This window comes from Equus quagga, chromosome 16 (assembly GCF_021613505.1).
Source record: "Equus quagga isolate Etosha38 chromosome 16, UCLA_HA_Equagga_1.0, whole genome shotgun sequence".
NCBI lineage: Eukaryota > Metazoa > Chordata > Mammalia > Perissodactyla > Equidae > Equus > Equus quagga.
In genome coordinates this window covers 70,417,885-70,432,003 of record NC_060282.1, presented here as the reverse complement: position 1 = coordinate 70,432,003, position 14,119 = coordinate 70,417,885, and the positions used below count along the sequence as shown (strand labels likewise).

The window sequence follows — 14,119 nt, the reverse complement described above, 5'->3', positions numbered from 1 at the left end:
AGGTGAGAAATGAACTCTTCCCAGAACAACAGCGAGGGGAGGCAAGTCAAGCGAGCGAGACTCGATACCTTCAGGATGCTAAGAAATGGAGAATCAAGTCACCTCATTTGTGGTCATTGGGTAATTCTAAGTGACAAAATAACTACTACAGTGATTTAGTTTTAGCCAAAACTGCAAGTCTAACAGAAGTGCTGACAGAAGGCTCAGAAGTCAACCCAGAGACCGCAAGAAGGCTGGAGACTGGAAACTGACTGTGTGATCCCCCAAGATAATAAATCCCCCTCTAGAAAATGGAGATAATTTTGAGAACTTACCTCAAGTATTATTGTGGGAAATAGTTAATAGAATGTGTATGGAAGAGGTAACAAGAGTGAATTGAAATAATGCTATTGAAAGGCATTGTGCTAAAATTGGGTAGGTGGAATGTGAGCAATTTTTGAGTTTGGAGGAAATAAATTGATGTCGTCAAGAATGTGGGCTGGGTTCAAATCTCCACTCTGCCACTTGCTAACTGTGTGACCGAGAGTAGGCTACTGAATTCCTGTGGTGGGACCTACCTTGCAGGGCTAACACCTGAGGTCACTGCCCAGTCTCATGACTATGGCAGAGTGATGCTCACCAAATGGGACCTACTACTGTTTACAGAGAAGATAAATCGTCTTCATTGCCTTTTATAAATTAGAAAGAAGTCCTCTCATATTTATAAGCAATTGTATTTGGTGTTATCTATAAGATGTGGGTTGACTTATCTCATCAGATAGATAAGGGGATGTTATTTGGAAGCCTTTCAGCATACCTTCGGAGGGAAGCAGGCACGCAAGAATTCTGAAAATCCGTTCATGGCATCGAGTGAAAGAGTGCACCGCCGTTGCAGCCTGTAGGACATTCTTTGGATGATGACAGGCATTTTGACAGTGCATGGGGACCTGCCTGACAAGTTGATAAAAGCATCCAGGAGATTTTGTAAGAGCTGAAACACTGAACCTGCTCCCTGAGACCTGAGAGCAGGCCTTCATCTCTTATGTGCATCTCTGGTTGAATGGAAGACAGCAGGTGTCACTGGGTCCTGGACTAGGCAAAGCAAGACTTTTGGTTCCTCGTATTCAGGCAACAAGTATTCCAAAAGCAACTACAGACATACCTCGGAGACATTGTGGGTTCAGTTCCAGAGCACCACAATAAAGCGAATATTGTGATAAAGTGAGTCATGAGTTTTGCCTTATGTCTAAAAAAACAATGTACATACCTTAATTTAAAAGTATTTTATGACTAAAAAATGCTAATCATCATCTGAGCCTTCAGCAAGTTGTATCTTCTTGCTGGTGGAGGGTCTTACCTGGATGTTGATAGCTGCTGACTGATCAGAGTGGTAGTTGCTGAAGGCTGGGGTGGCTGTGGCAATTTCTTAAAATAAGACAACAATGAAGTTTGCCACATCAATTGACTCTTCCTTTCATGAACGATTTCTCCCTAGTATGTGATGCTGTTTGATAGCATTTTACCCCCAGTAGAAATTCTTTCAAAATTGGAGTCAATCCTCTCAAACCCTGCCACTGCTTTATCAACTAAGTTTATGTCATATTCTAAATCCTGTGTTGTCATTTCAACAATCTTCACAGCATCTTTGTCAGGAGTAGATGCAATCTCAAGAAACTACATTCTTTGCTCATCAATAAGAAGCAGCTCCTCATCTATTTTTGTTTGATCATGACATTGCAGCCATTCAGTCACATCTTCAGGCTCCTCTTCGAATTCTAGTTCTCTTGCTGTTTCCACCACATCAGCAGTTACTCCCCCACTGAAGTCTTGAACCCCTCAAAGTCATCCTTGAGGGTTGGAATCAGCTTCTTCCAAACTCCTGTTAATGTTGATATTTTGAGCTCTTTCCATGAATCACAAATGTTCTTAATGGCATCTAGAATGATGAATCTTTTCTAGGTTTTCCATTGACTTTGCCTGGATCCATCAAAGGAATCATTATCTATGGCAGCTAAAGCCTTATGAAATGTATTTCTTAAATAGTAAGACTTGAAAGTTGAAATGACTCCTTGATCCATGGGCTGCAGAATGGATGTTGTAATAGCAGGCATGAAAACATTAATCTGGTACATCTCCATGAAAGCTCTTGGGTGACCAGATGCATGGTCAGAGAGCAGTCATATTTTGAAAGGAATCCTTTTTTCTGAGCAGTAGGTCTCAACAGAGGCTTAAAATATTCAGTAAACCATGTTGGAAACAGATACACTGTCATCCAGGCTTTGCTGTTCCATTTATAGAGCACAGGCAGAGTAGATTGAGCATCCTTCTTAAGGGCCCCAGGATTTTCAGAATGGTAAGTGAGCATTGGCTTCAACTTAAGTCACCAGCTGCATTAGCCCCTAAGAAGAGAGTCAGCCTGTCCTTTGAAGCTTTGAAGCCAGGCACTGACTTCTCCTCTCTAGCTATGAAAGTCCTAGGTTGCATCTTCTTCCAATAGAAGGCTGTTCCATCTACATTGAGAATTTGTTGTTGAGTGTAGCACCTTCATTAACGATCTCAGCTAGATCTTCTGCATAACCAGCTGCAGCTTCTCCATCAGCACTTGCTGCTTCAACTTGCACTTTTCTTTTATGGAGACGGCTTCTTAAACTTCATGAACCAACCTCTGCTGGCTTCAGACTTTTCTTCTGCAGCTTCCTCACCTCTCTCAGCCTTCACAGAGAAGAGAGTTAGGGCCTTGTTCTGGGTTAGGCTTTGGCTTAAGGGAACGTTGTGGTTGGTTTGTTCTTCTACCCAGACCACTAAAACTTCTTCCATGTCACCGCTAAGGTTGTTTTGCTTTCTTATCATTCGTGTGTTCACTGGAGTAGCGCTTTTAATTTCCTTCAGGAACTTTTCCTTTGCATTCACAATTCAGCTAACTGTTTGGTGCAAGAAGCTTAGCTTTCGGCCTATTTCGGCTTTCGACATGCCTTCCTCACTAAGCTTAATCATTTCTAGCTTTTGATTTAAAGAGACAGATGTCCAACTCTTCCTTTTACTTGAATACTTAGAGGCCGTTGTAGGGATATTAATTGGCCTAATTTCAATATGGTTGTGTCTCAGGGAATAGAGAGGCCTGAGGAGAAGGAGAGAGACAGGAGAATGGCCAGTCAGTGGAGCAGTGAGAAGACACATATACATCGATTAAGTTTGCTTTCTTATATGGGCGCTGTTTGTTGCACCCCAAAACAATTACAATAGTATCATCAAAGATCACTGATCACAGATCACCATAACAAATATAATAATGAAAAAGTTTGAAATATTTCAAGAATTACCAAAATGTGACCCAGAGACATGAAGTGAACAAATGCTATTTGAAAAATTAGCGTCATTAGACCTGCTCGATGCAGGTTGCCGTAAACCTTCAGTTTGTAAAAAGCACAATATCTACAAAGCACAATAAAGCAAAGTGCAATAAAATTAGTGATGTCTGTTGTGAAAATGGGTTACAATTAGCCTATAAATGATTTTTTAAGGTTTTTTAAAAATTTGGTTTTGGTTGTCATTTGGCCTTGTTGGGAATAAAAACAGAACCAAGAAGCTCAGGAGCCCTCCAGAGTCTCATTCAGCAACACCACACCACAAATTTAGCTTTCTGAGTAGCCTTCTGTAACAGTCTATTGGGAAGGAATTGATAAAAATCAGCATTCCTGCCAATAATTAATGGTCAGAACAAAATAGATGTTCATTTGGTCAAAATTGTTCAATGTAGGGGCTGGCCCTGTGGCGTAGTGGTTAAGTTTGTGCGCTCTGCTTTGGCAGCCCGGAGTTTGCAGGTTCCCATCTTGGGTGTGGACCTACACACTGCTCGTCAAGCCATGCTGTGGCAGCATCCCACAAACCAAGTAGAGGAAGATGGGCACAGATGTTAGCTCAGAGACAATCTTCCTCAAGCAAAAAGAGGAAGATTGGCACAGATGTTAGCTCAGGGCCAATCTTCCTCACCAATAATAATAATAGTAATAAATTGTTGAATAGACAAAGAACTCTAAGTTCATTAGCCTGCCCTACAACATTGGGTTATCTGGAAAGGTCAGGCGTGGACTGGTCTTTAGAGCTTAGCAGTGAGTGGGGCTGGTTTTTTGCCCTGCACATATGAGGTGGGACTCCAGAGCTCAGGTGCATGTGACAAGCCCACAGGAATGTACGGACCCACAGGACTTTTCTTAGCATAGTCACCTGAGAAGGCTGTCCAGCCACCTCAGCATCTCAAGACTTGAACGGACCTCAGAGGTCAACTAATTGAGTAAAAGTGAGACTGTGACTTTCTTTCTAGGAGAGTGGAATTGTCCAAATCTAGGTCTTTTGAGGGTGAATTTAATTTTTGAAAGCAACCAAACATCTCTCAAAGCCAAGTCTATTGAATAAATTAAGCGGTCAGGATGGACAAATGAAAAATAAGGTGGGGGGCTGGCCCCGTGGCCTAGTGGTTAAGTTCTCGCGCTCCGCTACAATGGCCCAGGGTTTCACCGGTTTGAATCCTGGGCGTGCACATGGCATCGCTCATCAGGCCACGCTGAGGCGGCATCCCACATGCCACAACTAGAAGGACCCACAACTGAAAATACACAACTATGTACCACGGGGTTTTGGGAGAAAAAGGAAAAACAAAATCTTTAAAAAAAAAAAAAAGAAAAGAAAGATAAGGTGGGCCCATAAAATGACAAAACTGGTTTGCTCGAATGACCCACAATGTGGTTCTGAGAGGTAATTCAAAAAGCACCTAGAGAAACAGATGCTCCTCACCCTGCTGGTGTGGGTGCAACCTCTCTGAGGGCAGACAGAAAGCTCGTATTAGATCTTTAAAAATGTGCGTGCTCTTTGGCCTGGAAATTCAGTTTCTAGGAATTTATCATACGGAAATTATTGAGGTGGTACACAAAGGTGTGAATATTAGGAAGCTTGGTACAGTGTTAGTAACAGCTTAAAAATTGGGAGTGGCCTAAACATGCAACAGTAGGGATTGGCTAAATACAGGAAGGTGCGTAAAGTCAATGGGATGCTGTGCAGTCAGGTGAAACGATGCTACTGAAATGTTCCTGTTGATCCAGAGAACTGCTCACGTTCCATGAAAAGAGCAAGTTATAAGGCAGTGTTAAGATGTGATCCAGGCTGAAGTATGAACGTATCGGGAGGGGATAGAAAAGGATGCAGCAAGACATTCACCGAGTTGTGAATGGTGGGTGGAATTGTGAATATTTTCATATTCGTTCTACTCGTCTATGTATGATTTTTCTGTAACAAAAAAACATTTTTATAATAAAAAGGTAATAAAAGGAAATATCAGAGAGAGGAGAAAGAGGTTCTACTATCCTTATAGCAGAGTTATGATGTACCTATGTTAGTTAGAATTGCACAACAAAGTACCACAAATTGAGCCGCTTAATCAACAGTAACTTGTTGTTTCGTGGTTCTGGAAGCTGGAAGTCTAGGATCAAGGTTTTGGCAGGGTTCGTTCTTCCTGAAGGCTGTGAGGGATCTGTTCCATGCCTCTCTCCCAGCTTCTGATGGTTTGCTGGCAATCTTTGGTGTTCCCTGGCTTCTGCTGCGTCACTCCAGTCTCTGCCTTCCTCTTCACATTGTGTTCTCCCTGTGCATGTGTCTGTGTCTAAATTTCACCTTTTTATAAGGACATTGGTCATGTTGGATCAGGGCCCACCCTACCCTAGTATGACTTCGTCTTAATTAATTACATCTGCAATGACCCTATTTCCAAATAAGGCCACATTAGGAGGTATTGGGGGTTGGGACTTCAACATATGAATTGGCACGGGGCACAATTCAACCAACAACATTCCCCAGTGACATGGCCACCCTGCTCCCACACAACTGAGGTTGGCACTTCCCTGCCACCACAACCTGCACCAGCTGCTGTATAGTGTGAGTATGGACCAAGATCAGGAGTGGTGGGGCAGGGCCCTGCAGGACTCCAGTTTCAAAGAGATACAGGCGAAAACAGAGAGCCAGGGCCTAGCCCCTTCCCTGCCCCAGCGTGCCCAGGCCGGGGCTGCAGACACGAGCGAAAGTTCAGATGAGAACTGAACTAGAGAGACGAGTTGAGAGAGCTGCAAGGAAGGAGTAGTCTAAAGAAAAAGAAAAGGACATATTGTTACTTTTGGTTGAGTATAGGAGTTGTGATTTAAAAAATGGAAAGAAAGACCAAGAGAGAAGGGAGAAAAAATATTAAAAATATTACACAAAAATCTGCACACTGATGTTTATAGCAGCTTTATTCATAATCATCAAAACCTGGAAGCACCAAGATGTCTCTCAATAGGTGACTGGATAAACACACTGTGGTACATCCATACAATGAAATATTATTTGGCGATAAAAAAAAGAAGAGCTGTCAAGCCATGAAAAGACATGGAGGAACCGTCAATGAACATTGCTAAGTGAAAGAAATCGATCTGAAATGATTCCAACCATATGACATTCTGGAAAAAGCAAAACTATAGAGATGGTGAGAAGTTCAGTGGTTGCCAGGGGTGTGGGGAGATAGGGAGGAGGGACAAACAGGTGAAACACAGGAGATTTTGAGAGGAGTGAACCTGTTACGTATGATACTATAATGGTGGATACGTGAATGATGCATTTTTCAAAACCCATAGAATGTACAACGCAAAGAGTGAACCTAATGTACACTATGGACTTCAGTTATTGACAATATATCAATGTTGGCTCATCAGTTATAACAAAGATATCACACTAATGCAGGATGTTAATAATAGGGGCCACTATGTTGAGGGTTGGAGAGAGAGGGCACTCTGCACTACCTGCTCCATTTTTCTGTACACCTAAAACTGCACTAAAAAAATAAGATGTATTCACTTTAAAATCAAAACCAAATCGTATATTACAAATAAAGAAATTTAAAAGAGATCATGTACTTAGCTTCCCAAAACGGGCCCTTGGCAGATAAAAGTTTTGGAAACTGCAAGAGTTCGCTCTTTTTCAAAGGCAGTTGAGAAGATACAGATGACCAAGGTGTCACCCAGCAGGGTCTCCAAGATTCAAACAACTGTGTCTGCTCGCACCTATCTCAGACTCAACAAAGCCCCTCTAATTGAGCTTAAAAGTGGTGGGGTGCAGGGGAGGGAAGAGGATCCAAATTCTTATTCAGAGAAATAACAATTTGGAACGTGCACAAGAGTGTCAACAAGTTATGTAGATCTTATCAGCATCGCATTTTTGGTGCCTCCCAGCTATCCAGCGAGGCTCCATCAGCCTGTCAACACCCTTCAGCATCCCACGCATCACGGGCATATCAACACCTCTGGAGGCTCTGCCTGGCCAGGCCCGCCTCCCCAGGGCCCCTGGGAGCGCGAATTTTCTCTCCTCACGGGACACCATCATACCATCCCCTCGGTATGCATGAGTGTCTTTGGTCCATTCCTCCATTCACATTCTGTGACTTGCTTTGGGCTAAATGTCTATAAACTTGAATAATGCTTTCCTGCTAACTTTGGAAAGGGTACCCAATTTGGGAAAATCTGATGTTCTCACATCAGAAGGAAGACAATGTGTAGTTTCCGTAATGTGAGAAGAAATTATGCAAAGTCATCCTCAAAGTATCATGGGCTAATACACTTTTTCTTCAGTGTGTTTCTACTTTTGCCGATAAAACATCATGATTTTACAAAAGTATGGATATGGCCTGAGACTTGTGGAGATTCCTCTCTCCACCTCCCCCTACTCAGAATAAGCCCTCATAGTATATATAGTGCTCCATGATAATACAGCCTTTCAAATGTAATTTTGCTAAATGATGCAAAAAAACATTTATTTAGACTAATGAAAATGATAGTTTTTATTATATACCTCAGCTTTCTTTTACAATTACCTATTTGTTACATTGAAGTCAGTGAATGGATCTCCCTGTTTGTTTGTTTGTTTTCATTTTAGGCAGCTTTAAGTGCCTTGAAACAATTTTCTGAACAAGGACTGGATCCAATGGAAGGGGCCATGAATATTGAAAAAGGTTCCCTTGAAAAGTGAGTAAATCTGTCGTATTCTTACATTTGTCATTTTCTAACTGTACAAAAAATAAGATGTAGATAATAAGGTAAAAAACTCAAGACAATCTTTATAGCTTATAAAATTATTCATAATACAATTAAATGTAAATAAATGAGAAATAGTATACATGGTCATATTCATTTCCTATAATATGTCTGTGAAAGCTTTAATCTACTAATTGAGAATTATTTGTGCATTTTACTGCCTTTGTTGGAAAGATTTTTGTGAGTTTTGTTGACTATAGGGACTTGCAAAACATAAAAGATCCTGTTTCACTTCATACCATTGAGCATTCTCTCCCTCAACCGTTTTCTGAGGTAAAAATTTTCACTCACATATCTGCTAAGTTGTGGGCACAACAGAGAGAAAAGAAAGAGAAGTGGAGACGGGGCATTGCCTCCCCTTGGCTGGATTTTGCTTTTCACATTGTTCTGTGAAACACAAACGCACGTTGCCACAGAAGTGTGGCTCCCAAGGGCTGCAAAGGCAAAAATGTGGCTATAATAAATATTTCTGAAATCCAGCTCGTAGCTTTTTTATGGTATTGAACATAAGGTTTTATCTACGGGACTGAATTTGTGGTCTCTCTAGAGACCCAATTTATGCTAAAGAAATGGAAAGCAATTGTATTTACATAGTGGAATCCAAACTCTTTCAAAGCAGTAATGTTAACAGGTGAGATTTCAGGACACACACAGGAGATAATATTTTTAGAATGCAAAAAATAGATAACCCAGAAAGTAAACACCAGATCTGCTGTTAAACAAGCATACCTCAGAAACAGCATTTGGCCATTAATATTTAAAAGGTGAGAGCATGAGAAGAAAACATTTGGGAAACAGACGTGGTATTTTAAGTTGTCTATAGATTGGCAACCGTTTATAAGCTAATTTAATCAAAAACATTTCCACATGATCTCATCAGTAGACTATCTGAACATAAATATTGTTGTTTCACTTTAAAATGTCACTTTGGTGGTGACCTTTGAATCCTGTGTGCCATCTGCTAATAAACATGTCTGAAGACGTGCAACCCTGGACCTTCAGCTCTTGTTAATGTATTAATCTTCCAGACAAGCCCAGCATCTGGGGGAGAAAGCGGACAATAACCAGACACACCCGGGCTCCATCGCTCAGGACTGCAAGAAATCAAAGCCGGTCATCTAGCAGCTCCCAGAACCAGGCCTGCCACCGCATCCTTATAAACCTGTCAGCACGCATGAGGGTGTCTGTGTTCAAGGAAATGAATGACTAATACCATTATTCGAGTCTTATGTGAAGACAACGCTATTCTAACACAAGAGATAATATACATAGTACTGTTTGTTCAACTGGGGAAAAATAAAACTTTGAGCATTTCCCTTGGAACTCGAGATCAGATCATAACTCATTTGCCCAGAGGCAGCAGAAATCTGATCCTGCTACTGGAGCTTAAAATAACAATTAAGGAAAGGTGTTAGAAGCAGAGGTAAAATTTTTAAATGATTAATAGAGAAATTGGGTTTGTTCTGTTGTTATGATTGTTTTGTCGTGGCGCTCGTGTTCGGTTAGATTCTCTCTCTTGTTTTAAATAATGCTTGACGATTCAAAATTTAACCAATTGACGTGCTGTGGAATGTGATGGTTGTTGTCTTCATAGAGAGTCACAAAGTGTCTCTTTTTATGCAGATATTTGTAATCTTCATCCTGTATCAATATGAATAACTCTAAGGCGCACTTACTCAAAGACATATGCAAACAAACATGGTTTACATCAGGTCAGCTATTTGACTAAAAATATGAAATAATGTTAGGAACAACTAGTTTCAATATATTCCAGGAACGAAAAAAACAAAAACAGAAACAAAAACCAGTTGTGGGTTTTGAGCTCCATAATACTATTAGCCACTAAGGAGGCGTCTTGCCTCTGCAAACATTTCTCCGGATTCCACGTTCCCTTGTGGAAATCACACTCACCCCATGCGTGTGTTGTAGCCACTCACTGTTTGCATCAAGAGTGTTTTCAGTACCTCTCTCTGGACTTGGGACAGTGAGTAGGGTCAAAATAAATAATGTACATGGCAGGGAAGGGAAAGCTTGTCGGAGGAGCCGTGAGAGCCTTGCCAGCTTGTATCCAGCCACGCTCTGGACCAGCATGTTGGAATCCAGCGTGTAGCAAATGCAGTAAAAATTTGGTCGGTTTCTGTGTGAAGTGTTGTTAATGTTCCTTTCGTTCCCTCGCTCTCATCTCTTAAATATCGCCTCAGTGAAACCCGTCCCAGAGGCCACCACCGGGCCAGTCATCCTGCACAGCACTGGCATTAGATAATGTCCGGGCTCCTTGTGCCACCGGCCGTATCTGTGAAACTGCAGGGCCGCCTCCCGGGTGACGGTGACTCGGAGCCAGGTTCCAGACTGGCCCACGTCATCTCATTGTCCAGGCTTTCTCCTTACTGATTTGCAAACGTTGTGCAATGAGAAAACACTAGATGGTCTAAGTACTCAACCTAGCATGACAATAGGAATATAATTATGTAAGATTTCACAAGCAAAACCACTGCAAATCATGATCTGGCTGACTCACACGCGACTGGAGAATAAACAAACAGCAACATAAGGAAATAACTCGAGGGTTTTTTTTAATGATTCCCATGTGGGGAAGTCCACCGGCGCTCGGAGGGCTGGGTGCCCTTGGAGGAAATGGGTTTTGTTACATAAAGCTGGGTCCTTGTAGAAATAACAGCACGTTTGTAAAGCTGGGGTTTACAAAGGTAAGCCGAGTTAAGCAGTAAGTCCTGCTGCACCCTGAGAGGGCACAGAGGACCCTAAATCTTTCCCTTAGAAGGGGACAGGCCCTCTCTTCCCCTAGGCCTCACCACCTGAGGCTTCTGCCCTCTGAGGGGCACGGAACAGGCCTTTAAAGTGGATCTTCAGTTTACCCAATGCAATTAACACAGATCACCTCCCTCAGCCTCCGGCACCCGCACAACACCAAGGCTGGCAGGGCTGCGGGAGAGTGAGGGGCTGGGGCACAGACACAGCTGATCAGGTCTCGCAACCCCAGTGTCTGAAGCATTTGACTCTTGAGCTATCTGGCCCAAATCATCCTCAGGGCTGGTGGATCCCTGAACACACCAGAGTGAGGTGGGGGCCGGGGGATGTAAATTTGCACAGATCTCAAGTTTCGTGATAGGAGATTTCTTCAAAATTCCCTCCCATCTGCCTGCCTGAGGGCCCAGGGGGACCTTCCGATATTTTCCCAGAACGACAGCCACAGCACCTCCTGGGAACCGGCTGGGTTTTCCTCGGGTAGAATTAGCAATGCAAATGATGGGCGGCCAGCAGCCCCTTGCAGGGACCTGCTGCGATGCTCCATGTTCCTTCCAAAGCGCTACGTTATATATCATTAGAGGGGAAACCATTAAGTAGATTTATTGAAAGAATGTTTCTTCGGCACAAGGAGATCTTTTTGATGAAAAATGGAACTCATTATTCTTTAAAGGACACAGATTGACTTATCTCCTTTATCAATTACAGTGTCTGCTTTCAGCTTTTCTCAATCAGCACCGGGGCTTTGTAGTCACTTCCCAGGGCTGGGGCCAATGTGTTTTATGAAAAAGGTTTGTTTTTACATTTTAATTGGAAATATAATATTGCGCTTTGGAACTCTGACCATCCTTTTCCAGTACAACTTGCCAAAGATCAATGGTGAGACGCCACCCATCAGGCTGCGTGACAAGGACATTCCCCCCCTTTCCTGGGGTGACCTTTCTGAGTTGTCGTAGCATTCTCCTTCCCCGCAAATATTCTCCACAGTGATTCTTTTTTTTTTGACAGCTTCAACCAATTTCCTGCACCATAAAAAAAAATAGATTAATGAAAAACTTGCCTTATTATACAGAGGTTTTCAGGACTCCTAGTGACCTTGGAAATGTGGTCCAGACCAGTTGATTGGTGTTTAAATCCTGCTGCAGGTGGGTTATCACTGCAACTGCCCAGTGTTTGTTCTGCAACGTTTAATTTCCAAAGGTCGCTTGTTCCCCTTATGGCCAAGGATGATAGAAACCCTAACAGTTTTGCACACAGAGCTAGTAAGTTGTTGATGGCCAAGTCATATGTGGGTCTGTCCTTGAGTCTCCCTAACACCCCACCCCCATATAGGTACCTGATAGACGTATAAGCGATATACTGAATAAGTGAATAAATGGACAAATGAATGATCTAGCAAAAGAATAGATAAACTTGTTGGAGAAATAAATTTTAAATCTCACTGCTGACATGACACAGAGATAGGCACGCATGGTAATATATGTCATTACCACTGATTAAGATTATTGTAGTTTTAACCCCAGGAGGGCTGTGGCATTTCAAAAACATGGCTAGTCCAAAAAACCCCCCTTCAGAGATTTTGGACTCATGGAGACCACTCTCCTGCCCTCCATCTTCCCATGTCTGCATTTCTATCCCTTCCCTAGGCTAGCAGATTTAATTCCAGTCCCCACCGCCAGACACATTCCTCTATTTCCACAATCACAGATACATGACTTCATGAAGAGGGACGTTGTAATATCTGTCAAAGCAAAGACTTCCTTAGACTCGGTCAAATCCCATTGTCTGTTTCTGGCAGACGCCACCCGAGTTCCATCTCACCTTGCCAAGACTCACTTAAAAATTGCCTCGCTGGGGAAGCTTTCCTCTTATGTTCTAACCTCTCAACGTAACTAAAATCTCCCTTGTCTGGATCCCCAGCACACTCTGATGTATGCTGGGAATGCAGAAAATAAATAAACAAATGAAACTGCTTCACCCTAAAGAACCCACATTCTAGTCAGAGGGAAAGACAGACAAGGAAATGAGCACAGAGAGTTGCGCATTTGAGGCTCAGAACCACTGGGCTGGGGCCAGTTGCTCACCTGCTTGTCTCTCATCAGCCACTTATTCGTTCCCTTACTCATCTTACTATGCTTTGGGCACCATGCTGTGGTGACACTGTCAAAAAGACACTGTCTGCTTTCACTCTAGTAGTATATCTTATCTCATCTCCACCCACACACCCCAAACGTCCAGTGACTACCCCCTGCAGCCGCCACCCCCAATACACACACGCTGGGTTTAAAACTCGTTAAGTTCACCTATGCTCAGGCGGCTGATCAGCTGAACTTATTCCTCAATGTATTTCTGGCCTGGGAACAGTGCCCACTTTAATATGGTAAGTACTCAATAAATATTTGTTAAATAGATAAATGACCCTGAAAACCCCACCATGGTGGATTTACTGGTCTAACCAGGTCAACGGTGACTTGGATGCACGGACAGGGAAGTCTGGCCTATGGGATGGAGCCTCCTGCCTGGGAATAAACTGCCAGCTCTACTTCTGTTAACATGTACCCTTGTCGAAGTCATTTGACATCTTCACGTTGCAGCTTTTCATCTAAAACAATAGGGATAAGAATATGCAGGAGTACATGGCCTATTTTTTAAAGTGCACAAGTTGTGAAAGTAAGTGCGATATTTCAAAGTTAGTGGGTATTAGGGAAAGAGCTAGAAAGATCTAGGAGTCAAGAGTTTAGGGACCTGGTTCAGACACAGATGTGACCTTGGCAAGGCATTTAGCCTTCCTGGGGCTCAGTTTCCACATCTATAAAATGATGGCCCCAAGAGCATTGCAGCTTTAAATTTATGTAACCACTGGTACCTCTATTACTAGGGGTATGCTTATATTCAAATTTTGTGTCCCATGTATGAATTTTCTATCAAATGCCTGCAAAGAAAATAGCACTCTTGTGTCAGTTAGGATTCTTTTGGTTGTAAGTTATAAAAACCTATTCAAAGCGGCAATAGGAAATTTGTTATAAATCTACAGGGGTGTTTCACAGAACCTAAGGGCAGAAATGCAGACACAAGCTTGAGCCAGGAAATAGAAGGCTCTGGGGAAACCAGGAAGCTCTCTTTCTTCCTCTCTCTTAAGTCCTCCCTCCTCCCTCTGAGTTTCTGAATCATTTCTCTCTCCGCACACCAGCTTCTGCTTCTCAAATACGCTTATCAGAGACCGTGGCTACCAATAGAACCCAACTTTACAGCCATCTGAAGAAAACCTG

The 14,119-nt window shown here is 42.6% G+C and overlaps 1 protein-coding gene across 3 annotated transcripts in view; it reads left to right on the top strand.

Moving 5' to 3' along the window:
- STAU2 (staufen double-stranded RNA binding protein 2) overlaps positions 1 to 10,599 on the top strand; it is a 298,260-nt gene extending 287,661 nt beyond the window's left edge. For 2 of the 3 annotated variants that reach the window (XM_046642545.1, XM_046642540.1), the window contains exons 16-17: positions 7,930 to 8,018; positions 9,116 to 10,599. In XM_046642545.1, coding sequence (XP_046498501.1) covers positions 7,930 to 8,018; positions 9,116 to 9,209 — 183 coding nt within the window. In that variant the 3' untranslated portion in view covers positions 9,210 to 10,599. The remainder of the gene's footprint in view (positions 1 to 7,929; positions 8,019 to 9,115) is intronic. The other variant, XM_046642546.1, reaches the window with a different exon arrangement.
- The last annotated feature ends 3,520 nt before the right edge of the window (positions 10,600 to 14,119 follow it).